This window comes from Oncorhynchus clarkii, chromosome 21, assembly GCF_045791955.1.
Source record: "Oncorhynchus clarkii lewisi isolate Uvic-CL-2024 chromosome 21, UVic_Ocla_1.0, whole genome shotgun sequence".
NCBI classification, from domain to species: domain Eukaryota; kingdom Metazoa; phylum Chordata; class Actinopteri; order Salmoniformes; family Salmonidae; genus Oncorhynchus; species Oncorhynchus clarkii.
The window spans coordinates 48,307,708-48,333,660 of record NC_092167.1 but is presented as its reverse complement, the minus strand read 5'-3'; the positions used below and the strand labels follow the sequence as shown (position 1 = coordinate 48,333,660).

General features: G+C 47.3%; 1 protein-coding gene across 2 annotated transcripts in view; it reads left to right on the top strand.

Moving 5' to 3' along the window:
• Positions 1–25,953, top strand: part of LOC139379111 (glucosidase 2 subunit beta-like) — a 270,891-nt gene that overhangs the window by 28,286 nt on the left and 216,652 nt on the right. For both annotated transcript variants that reach the window (XM_071121937.1, XM_071121936.1), the window contains exons 7-8: positions 6,522–6,594; positions 16,262–16,340. In XM_071121937.1, the coding sequence (XP_070978038.1) occupies positions 6,522–6,594; positions 16,262–16,340 (152 nt within the window). The remainder of the gene's footprint in view (positions 1–6,521; positions 6,595–16,261; positions 16,341–25,953) is intronic.

Here is a 25,953-nt window from a genome sequence, read left to right as displayed (position 1 = left end):
GTGGGATATCAGGATGGAGAGAGCAGAGAGACTGCAGATGGGTGGAGAATGTCAAGCAGCAGGGTGGGATATCAGGATGGAGAGAGCAGAGAGACTGCAGATGGGTGGAGAATGTCAAGCAGCAGGGTGGGATATCAGGATGGAGAGAGCAGAGAGACTGCAGATGGGTGGAGAATGTCAAGCAGCAGGGTGGGATATCAGGATGGAGAGAGCAGAGAGACTGCAGATGGGTGGAGAATGTCAAGCAGCAGGGTGGGATATCAGGATGGAGAGAGCAGAGAGACTGCAGATGGGTGGAGAATGTCAAGCAGCAGGGTGGGATATCAGCAGAGAGACTGCAGATGGGTGGAGATGTCAAGCAGCAGGGTGGGATCAGGATGGAGAGAGCAGAGAGACTGCAGATGGATGGGATATCAGGATGGAGAGAGCAGAGAGACTGCAGATGGGTGGAGAATGTCAAGCAGCAGGGTGGGATATCAGGATGGAGAGAGCAGAGAGACTGCAGATGGGTGGAGAATGTCAAGCAGCAGGGTGGGATATCAGGATGGAGAGAGCAGAGAGACTGCAGATGGGTGGAGAATGTCAAGCAGCAGGGTGGGATATCAGGATGGAGAGAGCAGAGAGACTGCAGATGGGTGGAGAATGTCAAGCAGCAGGGTGGGATATCAGGATGGAGAGAGCAGAGAGACTGCAGATGGGTGGAGAATGTCAAGCAGCAGGGTGGGATATCAGGATGGAGAGAGCAGAGAGACTGCAGATGGGTGGAGAATGTCAAGCAGCAGGGTGGGATATCAGGATGGAGAGAGCAGAGAGACTGCAGATGGGTGGAGAATGTCAAGCAGCAGGGTGGGATATCAGGATGGAGAGAGCAGAGAGACTGCAGATGGGTGGAGAATGTCAAGCAGCAGGGTGGGATATCAGGATGGAGAGAGCAGAGAGACTGCAGATGGGTGGAGAATGTCAAGCAGCAGGGTGGGATATCAGGATGGAGAGAGCAGAGAGACTGCAGATGGATGGGATATCAGGATGGAGAGAGCAGAGAGACTGCAGATGGGTGGAGAATGTCAAGCAGCAGGGTGGGATATCAGGATGGAGAGAGCAGAGAGACTGCAGATGGGTGGAGAATGTCAAGCAGCAGGGTGGGATATCAGGATGGAGAGAGCAGAGAGACTGCAGATGGGTGGAGAATGTCAAGCAGCAGGGTGGGATATCAGGATGGAGAGAGCAGAGAGACTGCAGATGGGTGGAGAATGTCAAGCAGCAGGGTGGGATATCAGGATGGAGAGAGCAGAGAGACTGCAGATGGGTGGAGAATGTCAAGCAGCAGGGTGGGATATCAGGATGGAGAGAGCAGAGAGACTGCAGATGGGTGGAGAATGTCAAGCAGCAGGGTGGGATATCAGGATGGAGAGAGCAGAGAGACTGCAGATGGGTGGAGAATGTCAAGCAGCAGGGTGGGATATCAGGATGGAGAGAGCAGAGAGACTGCAGATGGATGGGATATCAGGATGGAGAGAGCAGAGAGACTGCAGATGGGTGGAGAATGTCAAGCAGCAGGGTGGGATATCAGGATGGAGAGAGCAGAGAGACTGCAGATGGGTGGAGAATGTCAAGCAGCAGGGTGGGATATCAGGATGGAGAGAGCAGAGAGACTGCAGATGGGTGGAGAATGTCAAGCAGCAGGGTGGGATATCAGGATGGAGAGAGCAGAGAGACTGCAGATGGGTGGAGAATGTCAAGCAGCAGGGTGGGATATCAGGATGGAGAGAGCAGAGAGACTGCAGATGGGTGGAGAATGTCAAGCAGCAGGGTGGGATATCAGGATGGAGAGAGCAGAGAGACTGCAGATGGGTGGAGAATGTCAAGCAGCAGGGTGGGATATCAGGATGGAGAGAGCAGAGAGACTGCAGATGGGTGGAGAATGTCAAGCAGCAGGGTGGGATATCAGGATGGAGAGAGCAGAGAGACTGCAGATGGGTGGAGAATGTCAAGCAGCAGGGTGGGATATCAGGATGGAGAGAGCAGAGAGACTGCAGATGGGTGGAGAATGTCAAGCAGCAGGGTGGGATATCAGGATGGAGAGAGCAGAGAGACTGCAGATGGGTGGAGAATGTCAAGCAGCAGGGTGGGATATCAGGATGGAGAGAGCAGAGAGACTGCAGATGGGTGGAGAATGTCAAGCAGCAGGGTGGGATATCAGGATGGAGAGAGCAGAGAGACTGCAGATGGGTGGAGAATGTCAAGCAGCAGGGTGGGATATCAGGATGGAGAGAGCAGAGAGACTGCAGATGGGTGGAGAATGTCAAGCAGCAGGGTGGGATATCAGGATGGAGAGAGCAGAGAGACTGCAGATGGGTGGAGAATGTCAAGCAGCAGGGTGGGATATCAGGATGGAGAGAGCAGAGAGACTGCAGATGGGTGGAGAATGTCAAGCAGCAGGGTGGGATATCAGGATGGAGAGAGCAGAGAGACTGCAGATGGGTGGAGAATGTCAAGCAGCAGGGTGGGATATCAGGATGGAGAGAGCAGAGAGACTGCAGATGGGTGGAGAATGTCAAGCAGCAGGGTGGGATATCAGGATGGAGAGAGCAGAGAGACTGCAGATGGGTGGAGAATGTCAAGCAGCAGGGTGGGATATCAGGATGGAGAGAGCAGAGAGACTGCAGATGGGTGGAGAATGTCAAGCAGCAGGGTGGGATATCAGGATGGAGAGAGCAGAGAGACTGCAGATGGATGGGATATCAGGATGGAGAGAGCAGAGAGACTGCAGATGGGTGGAGAATGTCAAGCAGCAGGGTGGGATATCAGGATGGAGAGAGCAGAGAGACTGCAGATGGGTGGAGAATGTCAAGCAGCAGGGTGGGATATCAGGATGGAGAGAGCAGAGAGACTGCAGATGGGTGGAGAATGTCAAGCAGCAGGGTGGGATATCAGGATGGAGAGAGCAGAGAGACTGCAGATGGGTGGAGAATGTCAAGCAGCAGGGTGGGATATCAGGATGGAGAGAGCAGAGAGACTGCAGATGGGTGGAGAATGTCAAGCAGCAGGGTGGGATATCAGGATGGAGAGAGCAGAGAGACTGCAGATGGATGGGATATCAGGATGGAGAGAGCAGAGAGACTGCAGATGGGTGGAGAATGTCAAGCAGCAGGGTGGGATATCAGGATGGAGAGAGCAGAGAGACTGCAGATGGGTGGAGAATGTCAAGCAGCAGGGTGGGATATCAGGATGGAGAGAGCAGAGAGACTGCAGATGGATGGGATATCAGGATGGAGAGAGCAGAGAGACTGCAGATGGGTGGAGAATGTCAAGCAGCAGGGTGGGATATCAGGATGGAGAGAGCAGAGAGACTGCAGATGGGTGGAGAATGTCAAGCAGCAGGGTGGGATATCAGGATGGAGAGAGCAGAGAGACTGCAGATGGGTGGAGAATGTCAAGCAGCAGGGTGGGATATCAGGATGGAGAGAGCAGAGAGACTGCAGATGGGTGGAGAATGTCAAGCAGCAGGGTGGGATATCAGGATGGAGAGAGCAGAGAGACTGCAGATGGGTGGAGAATGTCAAGCAGCAGGGTGGGATATCAGGATGGAGAGAGCAGAGAGACTGCAGATGGGTGGAGAATGTCAAGCAGCAGGGTGGGATATCAGGATGGAGAGAGCAGAGAGACTGCAGATGGGTGGAGAATGTCAAGCAGCAGGGTGGGATATCAGGATGGAGAGAGCAGAGAGACTGCAGATGGGTGGAGAATGTCAAGCAGCAGGGTGGGATATCAGGATGGAGAGAGCAGAGAGACTGCAGATGGGTGGAGAATGTCAAGCAGCAGGGTGGGATATCAGGATGGAGAGAGCAGAGAGACTGCAGATGGGTGGCGAATGTCAAGCAGCAGGGTGGGATATCAGGATGGAGAGAGCAGAGAGACTGCAGATGGGTGGAGAATGTCAAGCAGCAGGGTGGGATATCAGGATGGAGAGAGCAGAGAGACTGCAGATGGGTGGAGAATGTCAAGCAGCAGGGTGGGATATCAGGATGGAGAGAGCAGAGAGACTGCAGATGGGTGGAGAATGTCAAGCAGCAGGGTGGGATATCAGGATGGAGAGAGCAGAGAGACTGCAGATGGGTGGAGAATGTCAAGCAGCAGGGTGGGATATCAGGATGGAGAGAGCAGAGAGACTGCAGATGGGTGGAGAATGTCAAGCAGCAGGGTGGGATATCAGGATGGAGAGAGCAGAGAGACTGCAGATGGGTGGAGAATGTCAAGCAGCAGGGTGGGATATCAGGATGGAGAGAGCAGAGAGACTGCAGATGGGTGGAGAATGTCAAGCAGCAGGGTGGGATATCAATCAATCAATTTTTTTTTTTACATTAGCAGATGTCACAAAGTGCTATACAGAAATGCCAGCAGCTGAAACACAGGACATGTCTTTACGATGACAGATACAGAATATGTTGCGTTTGCAAGAGGACATCACCTCACCATGTTACCATGAACCCATGCAACAGCTGAATACATGGAAAGGTTTTCATGAGATGGGGGATAAAATACATTATTTCCTGACGCTGAAAGCAGTATATGGACCAGGAAGGGCTGCAGTCCTTGATTTGGTTAGCAGTGTTGGTGACAGTGGCCAATTAAACAAACCCACAACATGGTCGTTGTCCGTAGACTGCTTACACAAATTAGTAATTTTGTAATTTGGGTGAACTGTCACTTTATATTCAGAGTTGACATAAAATGTAGTTTCTCGTTGAATTATTCTTCCTCCTTTCGAGTTTTGTGAACTTTTGGAATCTTTGAACAAAGGTCGGGGGTGAATTCCACATTCTAATTAGAATCTCTCTCCTTGTAAATTACATTTAATTCAATACAAATTCCAGGTCAGTCTTTTGAATTCAGAGATAATTAAATTCCTCTCAATTCCAACGTTTGGTAAATTCCAAGAATTCAATTCCAAATACATTATCCTTAACAATTCCACAAATTCCAATTCTAATTAAATTCCCTCAGGCTTTCAGGCTGAACACTGTTACTGTTCAGATAGCCTAGCTATACTGGAAATGTAGAAATACAAGTTGAACTGATTTAAAACCAATCCTGCAAGCCAATGTTACATTATCCATTAAATCCATTTAGTGGGAAATGTAAAAAATACTGAATTCCCAAAGAAAACATTCTATGTTTTACAATTTCAATTTAAAAAAAAAATCCAAACAGTCGAATCAATTAAATTCCGGAACTTGAAGATTGTTGAAATTCGAAAATGGAACTCAAATAACATTCTCCACTTCATGAGTGAAATCAAGAATTGAATTTAGAATTTCAAGTTAAATAGGAATTGACCTTAACCCTGGATCTATAAATTGAAGATAAATTGTGTCCAATGCAATTCAGTGTTCATATTTTGCTCTGTTAAATATCTAAACACAAGGATTCTTAATGCAGCACACTGTATGGTGGAGAAAATGGCTAATTTCACAATTAGCTTTTCCGTAATTAGCCAAATCATGTACAGAAAGCTAATTATGGCGGATGTGTAATTAGCATTATGTAAAGTGCTTCTTTCTACATCTTTGGGGCAATCAGTTTCTCCCTTTTAGATTGAGTCAATGATAAGGGATTGGTTTAGTCGTGAATGGAGGTCAACTTCCCCCTTTCTTGCTCATCTCGTTTCTTGTGATCGGAAAGTGAATGTGGCTCACGTGGTTCGGTGAAGGAGTGCGGGAGTGTAGCCTTTTTTCCAGTGCCTGAAAACTAGGGCGAATGGCGAACAGAGGGGAAATCATGTCATTATGTTGCCGTACAGCACAAAGCGCCCTGATTGCATTCTGGATCCTGACACGGTTTTATGTTTTATTTTTTATATATATTTTTTTACAGTAGAACCAAATGTTCTCTCAGCATGACTGACTCATCGCCTGATTGCCCAAGCACTGGGTGAACCCCCCTCCCTCCTCCCCTCAGCCCATCCTCCCTCCCTCCTCCCCTCAGTCCATCCTCCCTCCCCCTCCCCTCAGTCCATCCTCCCCCCTCCCCTGTCCATCCTCCCCCCCTCCCCTGTCCATCCTCCCCCCCTCCCCTCAGTCCATCCAACCTCCCCTCCCCTCAGTCCATCCTCCCTCCCTCCCCTCAGTCCATCCTCCCTCCCTCCCCCTCCCCTCAGCCCATCCTCCCTCCCTCCCCCTCTCCTCAGTCCATCCATCCTCCCACTCCCCTTAGTCCATCCATCCTCCCTCCCCCTCCCCTCAGTCCATCCCCCCTCCCCTCAGTCCATCCTCCCTCCCCCTCCCCTCAGTCCATCCTCCCTCCCCCTCCCCTCAGTCCATCCTCCCTCCCCTCTGTCCATCCATCCATCCTCCCTCCATCCCCCTCCCCTCAGTCCACCCTCCCTCCCTCCCTCCCTCCCTCCCTCCCTCCCTCCCTCCCTCCCTCACTCCATGTAGCCTGGAACGTTATCAGGTGATTTCACAGTTCACAACTATGTAGCCTGGAACGTTATCAGTAACCCTGCATTGTTGTGTCCACAGGTCCCACGAGTCACTATAGGCCTGAGTCTCCAATCAGCGTTTTCAAAGAGTTGGACAGCAATAGAGATGGAAGGTAAAGAACCTCGCTTTTACATTCACTGTGTATACTACCAAACATGCAGTGTTACCAAGGTTACTTGCAGTGTTTCCTCTGGAAATTTTTGTAGCAGTGGAGGGGGAAAAAGTCACAGAGGGGGAGGTTTCCTTTTTTGTGTCTCTGCCGGAGACATTTTATGTACAAAGAGTTTATGTGCAAAGAGTTTATGTGCAAAGAGTTTATGTACAAATAGTTTATGTTCAAAGTTCAATTACATTCTACTACTAACATTCTACTGGCACCGTCTAAAATATAATTTCCTTCTCCAGAAATGGGACTAATTAACATATTGGTGAAAATGATGTTAAAATGATATATGGTGGCCCATGCATATAGCCTATGGTCTACAGTATATTAGCAATTTATTTTACCTTCATTTAACTAGGCAAGTCGGTTAAGAACAAATTCTTATTTTCAATGACGGCCTAGGAACAGTGGGTTAACTGCCTTGTTCAGGGGCAGAACGACAGATTTGTACCTTGTCGGCTCGGGGGTTTGAACTTGCAACCTTCATAAGCATGTTCACCTGTGGCCCAAATGATGCTGCGTAGTGTTTTTTATAAATATATATTCTGAAGCATGGGGGTTTGCCTATCTGTAAATACCATGGGCTAATCATAAGCTAGATCTCACATGTGTTGTTTTAATGTTTTAACTAGTTACCACCTTTCTCAAACGCTTCTTTCAGAATAAACTTTGCATATTTTATCAGGTTGTTAAGATACCTCACCTATCAGGATGATCTTATTCGACTAATATGGTGTTCAAGCCTAGCTAACAAATCATAACTGCCGACCAACTGAATTAAATTTAGATAATATCTTGACTTTGTCTACCTTCGATTCAATGATTGATTGTACCTCTTTCGTAGCGGTCAGTAAGAAAAATGGTTAACTCATAGGTCTCATTCATCTTGGAATGCGTCTCCTCCTCCCATTCTTTCGTCTCCCAACTCTGTCGGTGAGTGTCATTGGTCTCCATGAACATCCCCTCACGCTCAACCATCCCACCTTGTGTCGTTTGTCTCCATGAACATCCCCTCCCGCTCAACCATCCCACCTTGTGTCGTTTGTCTCCATGAACATCCCCTCCCGCTCAACCATCCCACCTTGTGTCGTTTGTCTCCATGAACATCCCCCCCCCGCTCAACCATCCCACCTTGTGTCGTTTGTCTCCATGAACATCCCCCCCCCCGCTCAACCATCCCACCTTGTGTCGTTTGTCTCCATGAACATCCCCCCCCCCGCTCAACCATCCCACCTTGTGTCGTTTGTCTCCATGAACATCCCCTCCCGCTCAACCATCCCACCTTGTGTCGTTTGTCTCCATGAACATCCCCTCCCGCTCAACCATCCCACCTTGTGTCGTTTGTCTCCATGAACATCCCCCCCCCCCCCGCTCAACCATCCCACCTTGTGTCGTTTGTCTCCATGAACATCCCCCCCCTTCTCAACCATCCCACCTTGTGTCGTTTGTCTCCATGAACATCCCCTCCCGCTCAACCATCCCACCTTGTGTCGTTTGTCTCCATGAACATCCCCTCCCGCTCAACCATCCCACCTTGTGTCGTTTGTCTCCATGAACATCCCCTCCCGCTCAACCATCCCACCTTGTGTCGTTTGTCTCCATGAACATCCCCCCCCCGCTCAACCATCCCACCTTGTGTCGTTTGTCTCCATGAACATCCCCCCCCCCCCGCTCAACCATCCCACCTTGTGTCGTTTGTCTCCATGAACATCCCCCCCCTTCTCAACCATCCCACCTTGTGTCGTTTGTCTCCATGAACATCCCCTCCCGCTCAACCATCCCACCTTGTGTCGTTTGTCTCCATGAACATCCCCTCCCGCTCAACCATCCCACCTTGTGTCGTTTGTCTCCATGAACATCCCCTCCCGCTCAACCATCCCACCTTGTGTCGTTTGTCTCCATGAACATCCCCTCCCCGCTCAACCATCCCACCTTGTGTCGTTTGTCTCCATGAACATCCCCCCCCCCCGCTCAACCATCCCACCTTGTGTCGTTTGTCTCCATGAACATCCCCCCCCCTTCTCAACCATCCCACCTTGTGTCGTTTGTCTCCATGAACATCCCCTCCCGCTCAACCATCCCACCTTGTGTCGTTTGTCTCCATGAACATCCCCCCCCCGCTCAACCATCCCACCTTGTGTCGTTTGTCTCAATGAACATCCCCTCCCGCTCAACCATCCCACCTTGTGTCGTTTGTCTCCATGAACATCCCCTCCCGCTCAACCATCCCACCTTGTGTCGTTTGTCTCCATGAACATCCCCCTCCCGCTCAACCATCCCACCTTGTGTCGTTTGTCTCCATGAACATCCCCTCCCGCTCAACCATCCCACCTTGTGTCGTTTGTCTCCATGAACATCCCCCCCCCCCCCCCGCTCAACCATCCCACCTTGTGTCGTTTGTCTCCATGAACATCCCCCTCCCGCTCAACCATCCCACCTTGTGTCGTTTGTCTCCATGAACATCCCCTCCCGCTCAACCATCCCACCTTGTGTCGTTTGTCTCCATGAACATCCCCCCCCCCCCGCTCAACCATCCCACCTTGTGTCGTTTGTCTCCATGAACATCCCCTCCCGCTCAACCATCCCACCTTGTGTCGTTTGTGCTCCCTCAGCATCGGAAAGCATTGCCTTGTTTGCGTTGCATAATCTGACGCCTCAAAGGCTTCGACTGACCCGTTTTCGCCCAGCGAGACTTCTAGCTCTCTGCTGTGGGCTGTGTTTAACCTCCTCTGTCTGCTGTGGGCTGTGTTTAACCTCCTCTGTCTGCTGTGGGCTGTGTTTAACCTCCTCTGTCTGTCTGATGTGGGCAGTGTTTAACCTCCTCTGTCTGTCTGCTGTGGGCTGTGTTTAACCTCCTCTGTCTGTCTGCTGTGGGCTGTGTTTAACCTCCTCTGTCTGTCTGCTGTGGGCTGTGTTTAACCTCCTCTGTCTGTCTGCTGTGGGCTGTGTTTAACCTCCTCTGTCTGTCTGCTGTGGGCTGTGTTTAACCTCCTCTGTCTGTCTGCTGTGGGCTGTGTTTAACCTCCTCTGTCTGTCTGCTGTGGGCTGTGTTTAACCTCCTCTGTCTGTCTGCTGTGGGCTGTGTTTAACCTCCTCTGTCTGTCTGCTGTGGGCTGTGTTTAACCTCCTCTGTCTGTCTGCTGTGGGCTGTGTTTAACCTCCTCTGTCTGTCTGCTGTGGGCTGTGTTTAACCTCCTCTGTCTGTCTGCTGTGGGCTGTGTTTAACCTCCTCTGTCTGTCTGCTGTGGGCTGTGTTTAACCTCCTCTGTCTGTCTGCTGTGGGCTGTGTTTAACCTCCTCTGTCTGTCTGCTGTGGGCTGTGTTTAACCTCCTCTGTCTGTCTGCTGTGGGCTGTGTTTAACCTCCTCTGTCTGCTTCATGGAGGATGGCTACAGTTTTGCTTCCCAGTGAGATGTTAACATTTCCTCACAGGCTTGCAGAAAAATCAACCGAGTTTCCAATGAGCCTGTTATCTCCCTTTCCTCATCCACCCACACCCCCCCCCACTGCCCCTGAAAGAAATCAATACTGTGCAAGCTAACTAGGCATATTCTCTGGGAGAGGGTGGCCCCGGGATTGTAAACTAAACATGCTATAAAACATATGGCCGCATCAGAAGGAAAATGCTTGCGCAGCTTTTTTTTTTAGCTAGTGGCGCGGTGGTTAATGACTTCCTGAGCCTCTTGATGTTCACCGTTATTCAGCCTGCGTCTGTCCCCTCCCCATCGCTGATGTTCAGGGAGCTCGGCTTAAAACAAACACATTACTAAGCTAAAACATATTCTGCTTGTTTATAAGTCAGATATTTGTTTCAGTCAATCCGTCATTGGGATTCTGGGCTCGAGGGGGTTAGCTCCAACATGCCCCGGTGCCAAGCGCAATTTAGATTGCTTTTGCGCATGATGTACCTTGATACTAGCACAGTTTTCCACGTACCGACTCGAAATGCTATTAGTATGCACGTTCTGGACTCTTGTAAAAAAATTAAAAAAAATAAAAAAAAAATAGGTTGTCTCTTTGTTGCTAATTAGTCACCCTGAAACGCTACACTTTTCTTAATCCTTTTGATAGGAATATATCATTATATGCAAATTCAGCGATAATTGCACCCTATTTATAGGCGGATCTCATGTGTGTTATTTATTTATTCCGTTATCGTTAATAATCACTATTGTCTTCTTAAGAACTTTGATTCCCCCTCTGAAATAAATAGGAATGTAATAAAATGTAAAAAAAATGAAGTCTCAGAAGCCCCCCCCCCCCCCCCTCAGCATAAAGGCTCCCTCCAATAGGAAGGCTTTAGATTCCCCCTCTGAAATAAATAGGAATGTAATAAAATGTTAAAAAATGAAGTCTCAGAAGCCTCCCCCCGCCCCCCCCCCTCAGCATAAAGGCTCCCTCCAATAGGAAGGCTTTAGATTCCCCCCCCCCTCAGCATAAAGGCTCCCTCCAATAGGAAGGCTTTAGATTCCCCCCCCTCCCCAGCATAAAGGCTCTCTCCAATAGGAAGGCTTTAGATTCCCCCCCCCCCCAGCATAAAGGCTCTCTCCAATAGGAAGGCTTTAGATTCCCCCCCCCCCCCCCCCCCAGCATAAAGGCTCCCTCCAATAGGAAGACTTTAGATTCCCCCCCCCCCCCCCAGCATAAAGGCTCCCTCCAATAGGAAGGCTTTAGATTCCCCCCCCCCCCCCCCCCCCCAGCATAAAGGCTCTCTCCAATAGGAAGGCTTTAGATCCCCCCCCCCCGCCCCAGCATAAAGGCTCCCTCCAATAGGAAGGCTTTAGACCCCCCCCCCCCCCCCCAGCATAAAGGCTCTCTCCAATAGGAAGGCTTTAGATTCCCCCCCCCCCCCCCCAGCATAAAGGCTCCCTCCAATAGGAAGGCTTTAGATCCCCCCTCCCCCCCCTCAGCATAAAGGCTCCCTCGAATAGGAAGGCTTTAGATTCCCCCCCCCCTCAGCATAAAGGCTCCCTCCAATAGGAAGGCTTTAGATTCCCCCTCTGAAATAAATAGGAATGTAATAAAATGTTAAAAAATGAAGTCTCAGAAGCCCCCCCCCGCCCCCCCCCCTCAGCATAAAGGCTCCCTCCAATAGGAAGGCTTTAGATTCCCCCCCCCCTCAGCATAAAGGCTCCCTCCAATAGGAAGGCTTTAGATTCCCCCCCCTCCCCAGCATAAAGGCTCTCTCCAATAGGAAGGCTTTAGATTCCCCCCCCCCCAGCATAAAGGCTCTCTCCAATAGGAAGGCTTTAGATTCCCCCCCCCCCCCCCCCAGCATAAAGGCTCCCTCCAATAGGAAGACTTTAGATTCCCCCCCCCCCCAGCATAAAGGCTCCCTCCAATAGGAAGGCTTTAGATTCCCCCCCCCCCCCCCCCCCCCCCCAGCATAAAGGCTCTCTCCAATAGGAAGGCTTTAGATCCCCCCGCCCCAGCATAAAGGCTCCCTCCAATAGGAAGGCTTTAGACCCCCCCCCCCCCCAGCATAAAGGCTCTCTCCAATAGGAAGGCTTTAGATTCCCCCCCCCCCCAGCATAAAGGCTCCCTCCAATAGGAAGGCTTTAGATCCCCCCTCCCCCCCCTCAGCATAAAGGCTCCCTCGAATAGGAAGGCTTTAGATTCCCCCCCCCTCCCCAGCATAAAGGCTCCCTCCAATAGGAAGGCTTTAGATTCCCCCCCCCCCCCCCCAGCATAAAGGCTCTCTTCAATAGGAAGGCTTTAGATTCCCCCCCCCCCCCCCCCTCAGCATAAAGGCTCCCTCCAATAGGAAGGCTTTAGATTCCCCCTCTGAAATAAATAGGAATGTAATAAAATGTTAAAAAATGAAGTCTCAGAAGCCCCCCCCCCGCCCCCCCCCCCCTCAGCATAAAGGCTCCCTCCAATAGGAAGGCTTTAGATTCCCCCCCTCAGCATAAAGGCTCCCTCCAATAGGAAGGCTTTAGATTCCCCCCCCTCCCCAGCATAAAGGCTCTCTCCAATAGGAAGGCTTTAGATTCCCCCCCCCCCCAGCATAAAGGCTCTCTCCAATAGGAAGGCTTTAGATTCCCCCCCCCCCCCCCCCCCCCCCCCCCAGCATAAAGGCTCCCTCCAATAGGAAGACTTTAGATTCCCCCCCCCCAGCATAAAGGCTCCCTCCAATAGGAAGGCTTTAGATTTCCCCCCCCCCCCCCCCCCCCCAGCATAAAGGCTCTCTCCAATAGGAAGGCTTTAGATCCCCCCCCCTCGCCCCAGCATAAAGGCTCCCTCCAATAGGAAGGCTTTAGACCCCCCCCCCCCCAGCATAAAGGCTCTCTCCAATAGGAAGGCTTTAGATTCCCCCCCCCCCCCAGCATAAAGGCTCCCTCCAATAGGAAGGCTTTAGATCCCCCCCCCCCCCCCTCAGCATAAAGGCTCCCTCGAATAGGAAGGCTTTAGATTCCCCCCCCTCCCCAGCATAAAGGCTCCCTCCAATAGGAAGGCTTTAGATTCCCCCCCCCCCCCCCCCCAGCATAAAGGCTCTCTCCAATAGGAAGGCTTTAGATTCCCCCCCCCTCAGCATAAAGGCTCCCTCCAATAGGAAGGCTTTAGATTCCCCCCCCCCCCCCCCCCCCCCAGCATAAAGGCTCCCTCCAATAGGAAGGCTTTAGATTCGTGGATTTGTGGTTTTAACAGTTCAAAAAGGCAATCTGAAAGCAGACATCTTTCTTTTGGTTTAGACATGGTAATGCCATATCATATAAGATAAGAAACATGCTTAACTTGGTCTTTTTCTTCTTCTTCTTCTTCTAAACGTCGTCTTAGCGTTGTCTTAGCGCCGTCTTAGCGTTGTCTTAGCGTTGTCTAAACATGTATCGTATGCTCCTGGGTGGGTTTCTGCTTCTCTGTGTTATGTTACCCTAAGCCTTCATAAGTACCACACACACAAACGAGTCCCAGTGCCGACAGCTGGCAGCCCAGTGCAGGATTAACTGGTACCTGTAGTGCTGCTTATAAATAGTGTGTAACAAATGCTATTGGAAACAAACCACGGCACAGCAACGGGTTGTGGTTTTGACCCCCTCCCCCTTTGTCTGTGTGTATTGTGTGTCGTCTGTGCGTGTTCGTTCACACACGGTCACATTTACTCTGATTGAACATAACCTCCCGTAGTCCCCTGCGATTGTGACTGAGGCCAGATCGCCAGCAGTATATAACCTGATCTACGACACTATACCCTCCATGTTTCCTGTAGTAGATCACCTGACCTACGACACTATACCCTCCATGTTTCCTGTAGTAGATAACCTACGACACTATACCCTCCATGTTTCCTGTAGTAGATAACCTACGACACTATAACCTCCATGTTTCCTGTAGTAGATAACCTACGACACTATACCCTCCATGTTTCCTGTAGTAGATAACCTGACCTACGACACTATACCCTCCATGTTTCCTGTAGTAGATCACCTGACCTACGACACTATACCCTCCATGTTTCCTGTAGTAGATCACCTGACCTACGTCCCTATACCCTCCATGTTTCCTGTAGTAGATCACCTGACCTACGACACTATACCCTCCATGTTTCCTGTAGTAGATCACCTGACCTACGACACTATACCCTCCATGTTTCCTGTAGTAGATCACCTGACCTACGACACTATACCCTCCATGTTTCCTGTAGTAGATCACCTGACCTACGACACTATACCCTCCATGTTTCCTGTAGTAGATAACCTACGACACTATACCCTCCATGTTTCCTGTAGTAGATCACCTGACCTACGTCACTATACCCTCCATGTTTCCTGTAGTAGATCACCTGACCTACAACACTATACCCTCCATGTTTCCTGTAGTAGATCACCTGACCTACGACACTATACCCTCCATGTTTCCTGTAGTAGATCACCTGACCTACGTCACTATACCCTCCATGTTTCCTGTAGTAGATCACCTGACCTACGTCACTATACCCTCCATGTTTCCTGTAGTAGATAACCTACGTCACTATACCCTCCATGTTTCCTGTAGTAGATAACCTGACCTACGTCACTATACCCTCCATGTTTCCTGTAGTAGATCACCTGACCTACGTCACTATACCCTCCATGTTTCCTGTAGTAGATCACCTGACCTACGTCACTATACCCTCCATGTTTCCTGTAGTAGATAACCTACGACACTATACCCTCCATGTTTCCTGTAGTAGATCACCTGACCTACAACACTATACCCTCCATGTTTCCTGTAGTAGATCACCTGACCTACGACACTATACCCTCCATGTTTCCTGTAGTAGATCACCTGACCTACGTCACTATACCCTCCATGTTTCCTGTAGTAGATAACCTACGACACTATACCCTCCATGTTTCCTGTAGTAGATAACCTGATCTACTGTAAGACACTATACCCTGTGTAGAAATGATAATGGGCATGTATTATCTCTTATAATCCAGATTGCTAACAGCTAACAGTCACTCAAATGAAATCTAGACAGTCAAGGAGCAAATTTTAGCACATATTTGGCGGCGAGGAAATACAACACATTTTAAGTACGTTGGCTCTCTGGACCTCGGTGAAGACCCAAATGCGGCCCCGAGGAAAAATGAGTTTGACACCCCTGCCCCTGAAACAGTGTAGACACCTGGCAGAGGGAGCTAAGTGTTCACTCAAGAGAGGGTTGTGTGTGTCTGTGAGTGAGTGAAAGACTGAGAGATTGTTTAAATGAGTGAGTGCGTGGCTTTGTGCCCTCTGAAAGATACATATCGCTCACTGTTAGGACTTTCATGCGTGGCCATGGAATGCGTCAGCAATAGACTTTCAAAATGTTTTCTCCTTCTAGTGGCAACCTCACATTTACTAAAGCTGCACAAGGGGTTGCAACAACTGACTTTGAAATTGGAGAGACATGCACCCTTTCAGGAAGCCTCCTCTCTCTCCTTTATCCAATGGCCATCTCTTAGTGGAGGCCTTGACATGGAGAGTTGATCAAAGGTTGGGATGCTGTGAAGAGAGAGAGTGGGATAATCACCCTGCGCCACTGTAGAGTATAACAGAGAGCTCCACTCCAAGCTATAGACACCCACCTTTTCTCCAGCCCAAGTAAGAGAATCACACACAGGAATCTGGCTCTGTAGCTTTCCCTCCATCTATTCCACAGTATCTGTGTCTGTTTGGAATTGTCAATCAGTACTGTATCAATGCACATAATACTGGATCCCCATCTCGATGTCTCCCATCTTCTGCCCTTCCTGCTTTCTTTCTTATTTGCTTTCCTTCTTTCCTTTCATTCTTTATTTCTCTCTTTCTTTACTTTCTTTTCTAGCTCCCTCCCTCCCTCCCTCGCTCCCTCACTCACTCACTCACTCACTCACTCACTCACTCACTCACTCACTCACTCACTCACTCACTCACTCACTCACTCACTCCCCTCCTTCCCTCTCTCCCTTCTTTCCTTCTTTCCTTCTTTCCTTCTTTCCTTCCTTCCTTCCTTCCTTCCTTCCTTCCTTCCTTCCTTCCTTCCTTCCTTCCTTCCCTCTCTCCCTTCCTTCCTTCCTTCCTTCCTTCCTTCCCTCTCTCCCTTCTTTCCTTCCTGCCCCCCTCCCTCATTGTTTTTAACCCCTTTTCTCCCCTGTTTCTTTGCCTGCCACAGTATTACCGTGGATGAAGTCCAGGCGAAACTCTCTCCCGTCCAGGATGAGGAGCATGCTCTATCTGAGGATGAAGCCGTGGTATGTTGAAACTGTGTTAAACATCTCACTGATGTTATAGGAGTTTGATGTTAGAAATACTTTGGGTCCTCAAGCGTATTTTTTGTTGTTGTTCTAGCCCAGCACTAATCAAAGGCTTTGGTGATTAGTTGATTTGTGGAATCAGCTAGTGCTGGGCTAGAAAATAGGTGAATTAGTTGAAGCAGGCGTGTTAACGCTGGGCCAGAACAAAATGTGGCACCCCAGGGGCTCAATAAAAATAGCTAGTCTCTTCCTCAATGTTTCAAACACAAAGCAGATATCCCAGCCTAATCATTGGTTTCCCGGGTTCCATTGTCAAAATCTCCCTCGCTATTCGACAAGTACTCTCACCACAGGCTCTATCCACACTCATTTGAATTCATAGGCATACAGTTTCCAACAAGGATTTTCCTTCAACCGTGATGTGTGAGAATGCCGCTGTCTGTTCCACTTTAAACTGTGAGCTTGCGCACCAAGAGCAGATATCAAAGTATAATTTTTTTTTTTTTGGGGGGGGGTAAACAAAATTCCTGAATCTCCTTTTTCTTTCCATGCTAATTGGTATGCGAGAGGGCCTGCCGGTGTCCCTAGAGTGGGTAGTGTGGTAGATTTAGACTTGGCTAGTATATAGACACACACGTCCACCAAAATGCACCAATCATGCAACATCAATATTGTATATCTCAATGTGCACCAGTCATACATCATCCATATTGTATATCTCAAAATGCTTATAGGGGAGGATTACCCAAGGTTTCTTATCATGCAGTATGCAATTATCGACGTGTGAGTGTGTGCTCTTGTGTGGGTGCGTGTCTCCGTGTGCGTGTGAGACTTATTTGTGTCTTATGTTCCCGAGAAGTGGCTCCTAATCAGGTTCTTGTCCAAGTTAGCTTTATGTAACAAGACTCAGTTGACACAAAGCTAGTTAGCTTTGAGTAACAAGACTCAGTTGACACAATGCTAGTTAGCTTTGAGTAACAAGACTCAGTTGACACAATGCTAGTTAGCTTTATGTAACAAGACTCAGTTGACACAATGCTAGTTAGCTTTATGTAACAAGACTCAGTTGACACAATGCTAGTTAGCTTTGAGTAACAAGACTCAGTTGACACAATGCTAGTTAGCTTTATGTAACAAGACTCAGTTGACACAATGCTAGTTAGCTTTATGTAACAAGACTCAGTTGACACAATGCTAGTTAGCTTTTAGTAACAAGACTCAGTTGACACAAAGCTAGTTAGCTTTACTTAACAAGTCTCAGTTGACACAAAGCTAGTTAGCTTTACTTAACAAGTCTCAGTTGACACAAAGCTAGTTAGCTTTACTTAACAAGTCTCAGTTGACACAAAGCTAGTTAGCTTTACTTAACAAGACTCAGTTGACACAAAGCTACTTTAGATGCATTTAAATGCAAAGGAATTCCGTATCAGTAAGCAGCATTCTGATTGGACAGCTGTACCAAACTAATCTCCAGGGGTCTACTGATGTTGCGTGGCATTCTGAACCATGTATCCTACCCCCAAAAAAATACCAAGTCCTTCCCTTGCAAGCGACATTAAAGGGCCCAGAATGGGAAACCACTGGCTGTTTGTTATTTATAGCTGGTGAGGACACAGGAAGGAAATCCTAATTAATTCACATACATTTGAAGTGAGGGAATGAATATGAATATGCATGAATATGAAAGTGTGCACTTATCCAATCAAACGATGATCAAGCCCGGCGAATTAAACAGTTTGCCAAGGACAGTAGTTAATGGGCAATTTACATTAGAACGAGGAAGCAGCCGCGTGAAGACGTCGACGCCCTACAAGGAGCTGTGCTTTTTTTTTCGTTCTGCGTTTCGCTCTGATTGGCAGCGACATTCGACCTGTTGTTATCAGTAACCCCGTGACATTCTCCCCACAAAGAAGTGTTACGTCGGCCATTTTTGTTATTTTTTTTTTACATTAAGTGAGACTGCTTACGCTCCTAATACATGAACGTGTTCACTTCTTCCCAAGGCGGAGAAACCCCCCCCATTGTTCAGGTTGATAACATAGGCCTCCGAGTTGAGTTCCCAGTCGTGTTGAGAGCTGTTTTTGAGAGATGGTCTGTTATTGTACCGTCCAAAGACTTCCATTACTCTGGCCAGAAGGATGTCAGGAGCAATTGGGCTGTAGTTTTATATTTCTCACACTTCCCCCACTTCCTGTCATTTCCACTTAATTTTGATTTGGGTCCTCCCTCGTTTCCTGTCTTTGCTCCTCCCTCGTTTCCTCTTTTGACTCCTCCCTCGTTTCCTCTCTTGACTCCTCCCTCGTTTCCTCTCTCGACTCCTACCTCGTTTCCTCTCTCGACTCCTACCTCGTTTCCTCTCTCGACTCCTACCTCGTTTCCTCTCTCGACTTCTACCTCGTTTCCTCTCTCGTTTCCTCCCTCATTTCCTCTCAAGTTTCCTCCCTCATTTCCTCTCTTGTCTCCTCCCTCATTTCCTCTCTCGTTTCCTCCCTCGTTTCCTCTCTAGTTTCCTCCCTCATTTCCTCTCATGTCTCCTCCCTCGTTTCCTCTCTCGTTTCCTCCCTCGTTTCCTCTCTCGTCTACTCCCTCGTTTCCTCTCTCCTCTCCTCCCTCGATTCCTCTCTCTTCTCCTCCCTCGTTTCCTCTCTCTCTCCTCCCTTGATTCCTCTCTCGTTTCCTCCCTCGTTTCCTCTCTCTTTTCCTCCCTTGTTTCCTCTCATGTCTCCTCCCTCATTTCCTCTCTCGCCTACTCCCTCGATTCCTCTCTCGTCTCCTCCCTCGTTCCCTCATCTCATCTCCTCCCTCGATTCCTCCCTCTCTCTACTTTCTCTGAAAAAGCTTTGGGCACCGCCAGAAAATTCAGTTTCCACTTCAGTGGTCCAGATCATTCAAGAACAGAGAGTACCTCAAAAACAATTTGCTGATCAAAGGAAGCGTTCCTCTCTGTAAGGGAAAGCAGGACTTTAGACAGTGGCATTAGGCAATGCTATGAGAAGAGAAGGCTTTACACTGTGTTCATTGTTTTTAGTTGAGGAATAATAGTTTATATAATTCGTAGGTAAAAAGTGATTCATTTGAAAAGGGAGGGTCTCGTAATCCATTGTGTGTTATCTACATACGGTTCAATGAACATGAAACGACACTGGCATGCATATTATCCACGCTCATGTCCATATTGTCTCAATACCTCATCAGAAATCCACTATATGGACAAGAATGCATTTTGAAGTCTCTTCTCTGGTATCCTTTTTCTGCTGTCGGAAACCCTCTTGGTTGTCTCCATCAGAAATCAAACATGGACACCACATACTCAGAGTCGTTCGCGCGTGACTTGTTGCTCGGATGTGATGAAGAGAAGCAGAGTTGAGCTGGGGAGATTGATTGCAGTCTCCTTGGTGATGGACCTCCAGGCCTCAAAATGAGAGACATTTCACCCTCTCCTCCTTCAAACTTGGACTCACCTAACCCTCACGCCCTTCATAGGGAATGAGAGGTCTCACCACAGATTAGGTTTCTATAACAACAACAAAAAAAGAGAAGACGGAGAGAAAAGAATCCTGCTGAAAAAGAAATCCGTCTTAGGTGAGAGAGAGGAAAAAGCCATCCCTCTTCACCCTCCATTTCCTGTAGCAAGCTTAGGTAATACTGTAGGTCCTAATTTATGTGGTCTCTGACACCTAGAGTTGCATGGCAAACGGTCCAGGAACAAAAGGATAATGCCCAAGGACTAGTCAGCCCTTCCCTCTCTGAGGGGCATCTCTCTGTTACAGTATCCAGAGGACTGACTATTGTTACAGAATACTACAATACCATATCTGGTGTCTATCTGAAACGTGTCCTCTACAGAGGACCCTGAAGCTGTCTATATGGATGGAGGATCTCTGTGGTTACTTGTATCTGTATCTGGGAGAACTCTTTGAGTTAGTCTACGCAAAGGGGTTTTAGGGTTCCTGTTATGAATTCTGACTTATTTATAATCTTCTTATCTCCCAGACAAGCCGTTAGATATTGTGACAACCTGTGGAGATTGGGCCTGGGAGCTTTTAAGTTATTGTTAACTTGGTATCGTTTGATTGGTCAATGGTGGTTGGTTTTGGGTTGAAAGGTTACAACTTCAGATGTTATAAATGGAATGAAATGCCTTTGTTCTCTCTCTCTCTTTCCTATATACAGTCAATGGAGGAAGGTTTATGAACAATTTTCATTTCCTAGGCTTCTCGGGCCTCTGGCCTAATAGGTATATCTTTGTTCATACTTTGTATTCTACGTTAACCTTAGGATCTATATGCCTGGAAGTGTACTTTGTAATATCAGTATTGTCTTATAACTTGTTTTATGCCTTGTATGTGAATCCATTTATTGTGCAATGTTAATTAAATATCTGCTTTTGATATAGACAATTTTACAGACCAAATTTTGCTAGTCAACGTCAACTCATTGACTAATGCTTGCACGACAATGCCAGTCACTGTTCTGGGATCAGTGGCTGACATGACGATGCCAGAGAATTCTGTATGTTCTGTTGTCAGGCAGAGATGGGTCATGTCCACTCTGTTCTAGAATCAGTGGTGTCATGACGATGCCAGAGAATTCTGTATGTTCTGTTGTCAGGCAGAGATGGGTCATGTCCATTCTGTTCTAGAATCAGTGGTGTCATGAACAAAAACAAGGTCTCCTCGTAATAAGCACTCTAACACCCATATTCTCCTTCTCACCAATCCTTAATGAATATATATGTTTGATTGGATGTACAGTACCAGTCAAAAGTTTGGACACACCTACTAATTCCAGGGTTTTTCTTTATTTTGACTGTTTTCTACATTGTAGAATAATAGTGAAGACATCAAAACTATGAAATAACACATATGGAATCATGTAGTGACCAAAAATAGTGTTAAACAATATTTGCCACCCTTTGCCTTTACAGCTTTGCATACTTTTGGCATTCTCTCAACCAGCTTCATGAGGTAGTCACCTGGAATGCATTTCAATTAATAGGTGTGCCTTGTTAAAAGTACATTTGTGGAATTTCTTTCCTTCTTAATTTGTTTGAGCCAATAAGTTGTGTTATGACAAGGTAGGGGTGGTATACAGAAGGTTCCCCTATTTGGTAAATGACCAAGTGCATATTATGGCAAGTACAGCTCAAATAAGCAAAGAGAAACGATCATTACTTTAAGACATTCCGAAAATGTCAAGAACTTTGAAAGTTTCTTCAAGGGCAATGCCAAAACCATCAAGCGCTATGATGGAACTGGCTCTTATGAGGAGCCGACACAGGAAAGGGGGCTCTAGAGTTACCTCTGTTGCAGAGGATAAGTTCATTAGAGTTACGGGCCCACTCTTGGCATTCTCTCAACCAGCTTCACATGGAATGCATTTCCGCATATGCTGAGCACTTGTTGGCTATTTTTCCTTATTGGATCAGATTGTTGTCTTGGAGACATGGTTCCATCCACTCCCCCAACCAGATTGTTGTCTTGGAGACATAGTTCCATCCACTACCCCAACCAGATTGATGTCTTGGAGACATGTTTCCATCCACTCCCCCAACCAGATTGTTGTCTTGGAGACATGGTTCCATCCACTCTCCCAACCAGACATCACAGCGCTACTGGCTGAAAGTTTAACTACATTTGATCACGTCATGAGGGATAAACTGGAGTAGACTACATTGTTCTCCTCTGTCGTGTTTCAACATCTGTCGGGTCACGAAAGGAGATGTCATCCCATGGAGGCTGCAACCTGCACCCCCCCACCCCCACCCCTTAAGGCTATAGCGACGACACGTCCGACTTGTAACTTTAACGTGTCAATCTCTTATCTCCCTCATTGCACTTACCACACTCTTCGTGGCTTGGCAGTCCCATCCTCGTCCCACAAGGTCAAACACCCGGCCTAACTAATAACATCGGCCGCTTGAGTTTAAGCCCAGCCAGCACTGTGGATTTTCCCCTCCCGAGGGGCGAGGGGGCATATTTGCATTAAGACAAGTAGTAGCTTGGCTCATAGTTGAATGTTGATGCTGTGTACTGTAATGGTCCTTAACCAGGAATAAGATAGTTCACAATGCTCGTTGTCAGAGCATACTCTTGTATTTGACAAAGAGTGTGAGATATTATGTCATGCCATGACATATCATCAAACCAATAGGACTACTAAGTGTCAGAGCCTTGGTTTGCCCTGCAAATTATAACTACAAGAGTGGGGGGGGAAATTCTTGGAAAAAAATGTAGACTGCTTTTCCACCAGCTACCAAAAGGGGGCAGCAGGCCTCTTGTGGAATAGTCACTAATGTAAAGTCACATTCACAGTTAATTGAATCCCTTTGTTTTCATGGGCCTGAGGTGCTGCTTTTCTTTCATTGTTTTCAGGAAAAGAGATCCCTCCTGTTCTGAGAAGATCCTGATCTCCCTCCCAATAAATTCCTTTCAATTACGTATGGGAACTGTGTGCGAGCTTATATTGTTTCAAAGGGTTTGATATCTAATGTGTTGACAGGGCTTTTGCTACTGGACTAGTGTAGGGGCATAGTATAGGCTTTCTTTAAATGGCTGCCGTGTCTTTGGGGTTCACAGTTGTATTGGTTTGCGCTATTCTAACAGTAGCAGTCTAGCTTGGCTGTATCAGGCTAGAAGTTGTTTTGTTGTTGCTTGGCGTAGGGTCATAGGTTTCAGGGAAGTCGTATTTATCCAACTGGAATACATGTGTTTGAAAAACATTCCCTGTTTTGAGCTTGCAGTGTCACAGCAGTGTCATATACACTCACGCTGGTATGTGGTTAGAGTAGATAAACTGTTTTATGGTCTGAATGTTACAACCTTGTTCTATAGGCTGGCTGGCTGGCTGGCTGGTTGGCAGTCTGGCTGGCAGGCTGGCTGGCAGGCTGGCTGGCTGGCTGGTTGGCAGGCTGGCTGGCTGGCTGGCTGGCTGGCAGGCTGGCTGACTGGGGGAGTCTGTAGTCTGAGTTCCCCTGTCACTACCGTTTCTCACTTCTCGTCACACGCCTCATGTTTTTCATGCCCAGCTAGAGTTATATAATGTGAAATGACAACCAGAAGCGCATTATACGTGACTTGTAGTGTCGAAGTAAATAACATTGACCCGTTTAAAACACTGTAATATATGGTGTTATGGTCTTTGTAGGTAGGGGGGGGGTGAACGTATCAGAAAGGATTCTGTTTCTCTTGTGCCTCTCATCTTCTTCCTCCTCCCGTCATTGTTGCCAAGGTAATGGAGCTAGTGGGAGGTCAAAGGGCGAGAGGGAAGGTGGAGTTTTGTGTTCTCCTCCTTTTTATTGACAATTACAACATATTGGATGACTGTCATTCATATTCCATTCACCCAGCTCAATGTGACAGCGATAGGTTTAGGCTACTACATGATACTAGAATTTTCCCTATAACCAATCATGAGGTTGCCTCAACCTAACCTACAAATGAAAGTTTGCAACGTAGGTGCACAGGTTGAGAGAAATTATAGTAATCAAGGTGACACATTTAGTACTACCTTGCACACTCTTGCCTGTTTCTAGCTGATCTATGGTGTAGCCATTAGTCTAACAGGTGCAAGCGAGGGTTTCTATTGGACAAATTCAGGTACGTTTGTCCCCGCTTCGTTACGTTTGCTTCCGTTTTACGAAACGTTTTCCAACATAATTGGCGGAATGAATACACCTCTGATCACACGCAAACACAGAAGTAGCAGCCACATGCAAACCGCATGATCCCTTTGATCATTGCATATATCATTCCTTCTCGCATCTACTCTCCTCTCACCTTTTCCCTTCGCTTGTGAACAATACATCAGCTGTCTTGTGACCAGGTGAAAAAAACATTTCCAAGTGAAACTTTCATAACCGCTAAGCGCTCCACAAAGCCTACGTTGTTTTTACCATATTAACGTAATAGTCAACATAACTACTAGAACTAACGCGTTAGTAAACCCGCTACAATCACGCAGTACATTGTACAGTCAGCAAACAGTTTAGCAGTTAATAGAAACCAAAAGCTTACCTTGACACGGAAGAGTTCCAGTATTGGATAACCATAGCCAGTTAGCTAACATAGCATCCCTCTCTCTCCCGGGTGTTTGCATAGACTAAACTAGCTAGCTACATTCGCTCGCTAAGTAAGTGAAAGTGAGCTATAGCTAGCTCTCTCTTGCTCTCTCTCTGGTGTTTGAGTAGGTTAAACTCGTGAAAGTAAAACACATATATATATTACAAAATATAAGTAGCTAGCTCTCTCTCTCTCGCTTCTCCTTCATTTTGGAATAAATTAATTTGTTCAAAACTGTTAAACTATTTTCTTTCTCTACTTTGAGTCAACTATTCACCACATATGATGCACTGCAGTGCTAGCTAGCTGTAGCTTATGCTTTCAGTACTAGATTCATTCTCTGATCCTTTGATTTTTAAAACATTTTTAAATGTTATTTCACCTTTATTTAACCAGGTAGGCTATTTGAGAACAAGTTCTCATTTGCAACTGCGACCTGGCCAAGATAGCATAGCAATTCGACACAACAACACAGAGTTACACATGGAATAAACAAAACATAGTCAATAATACAGTAGAACAAAATAAAACAAAAAGTCTATATACAGTGAGTGCAAATGAGGTAAGATAAGGGAGTTAAGGCAATAAATAGGCCATGGTGGCGAAGTAATTACAATATAGCAATTACACACTGGAATGGTAGATGTGCAGAAGATGAATGTGCAAGTAGAGATACTGGGGTGCAAAGGAGCAAGATACATAAATAAATACAGTATGGGGATGAGGTAGGTAGATAGATGGGCTGTTTACAGATGGGCTATGTACAGGTGCAGGTGCTGCTCTGACAGCTGGGGCTTAAAGCTAGTGAGGGAGATATGAGTCTCCAGCTTCAGAGATTTTTGCAGTTCGTTCCAGTCATTGGCAGCAGAGAACTGGAAGGAAAGACGACTAATTGGGTGGACAATATGTCAGTTCATGCTGCAAGAGCTCTGATAGGTTAGAGGACGTTCTCCTAAAGTTGTCATAATTACTGTGTAAGTCTATGGAAAGGAGCGAGAACCATGAACCTCCTAGGTTTTGCATTGAAGTCAATGTACCCAGAGGAGAACGGAAGCTAGCTGTCCTCCGACTACACCATGGTGTTACCCTACAGAGTGCTATTGAGGCTACTGTAGACCTTCAATTGCAAAACAGTGTGTTTTACACAATTATTTGGTGACGTGAATTTACCTAGTATAGTTTTAATCTAAAAAGGATAACTTTGTTAATGTTTCACTATTTTAATTTTTATGAAATTCACACCTTCCTCCTCTGAGTAGCCCCCCCCCCCCCCCCCCCGCCCCCCCACACACACACACATACTTCCACTATGTCAACAGAGCATGATGGCCTTGAACAGAGCATGATGCTCAGTCAGCTTTAAAGAATAAACCCCAACTAATAACAGCAACAACCATCTTACCTTACGTCCTTATTACTATCCGTCCAGCTGTAGCTCCTCCATTTTATTTTAACAGTGGCGCTTTGCTGCTTGTTTGTAAAATAAGCGAGGAGGTTTAATAACCTTCATAATGTAACTATGTAATCAAGAGGCCACCGTCCAGACCCCG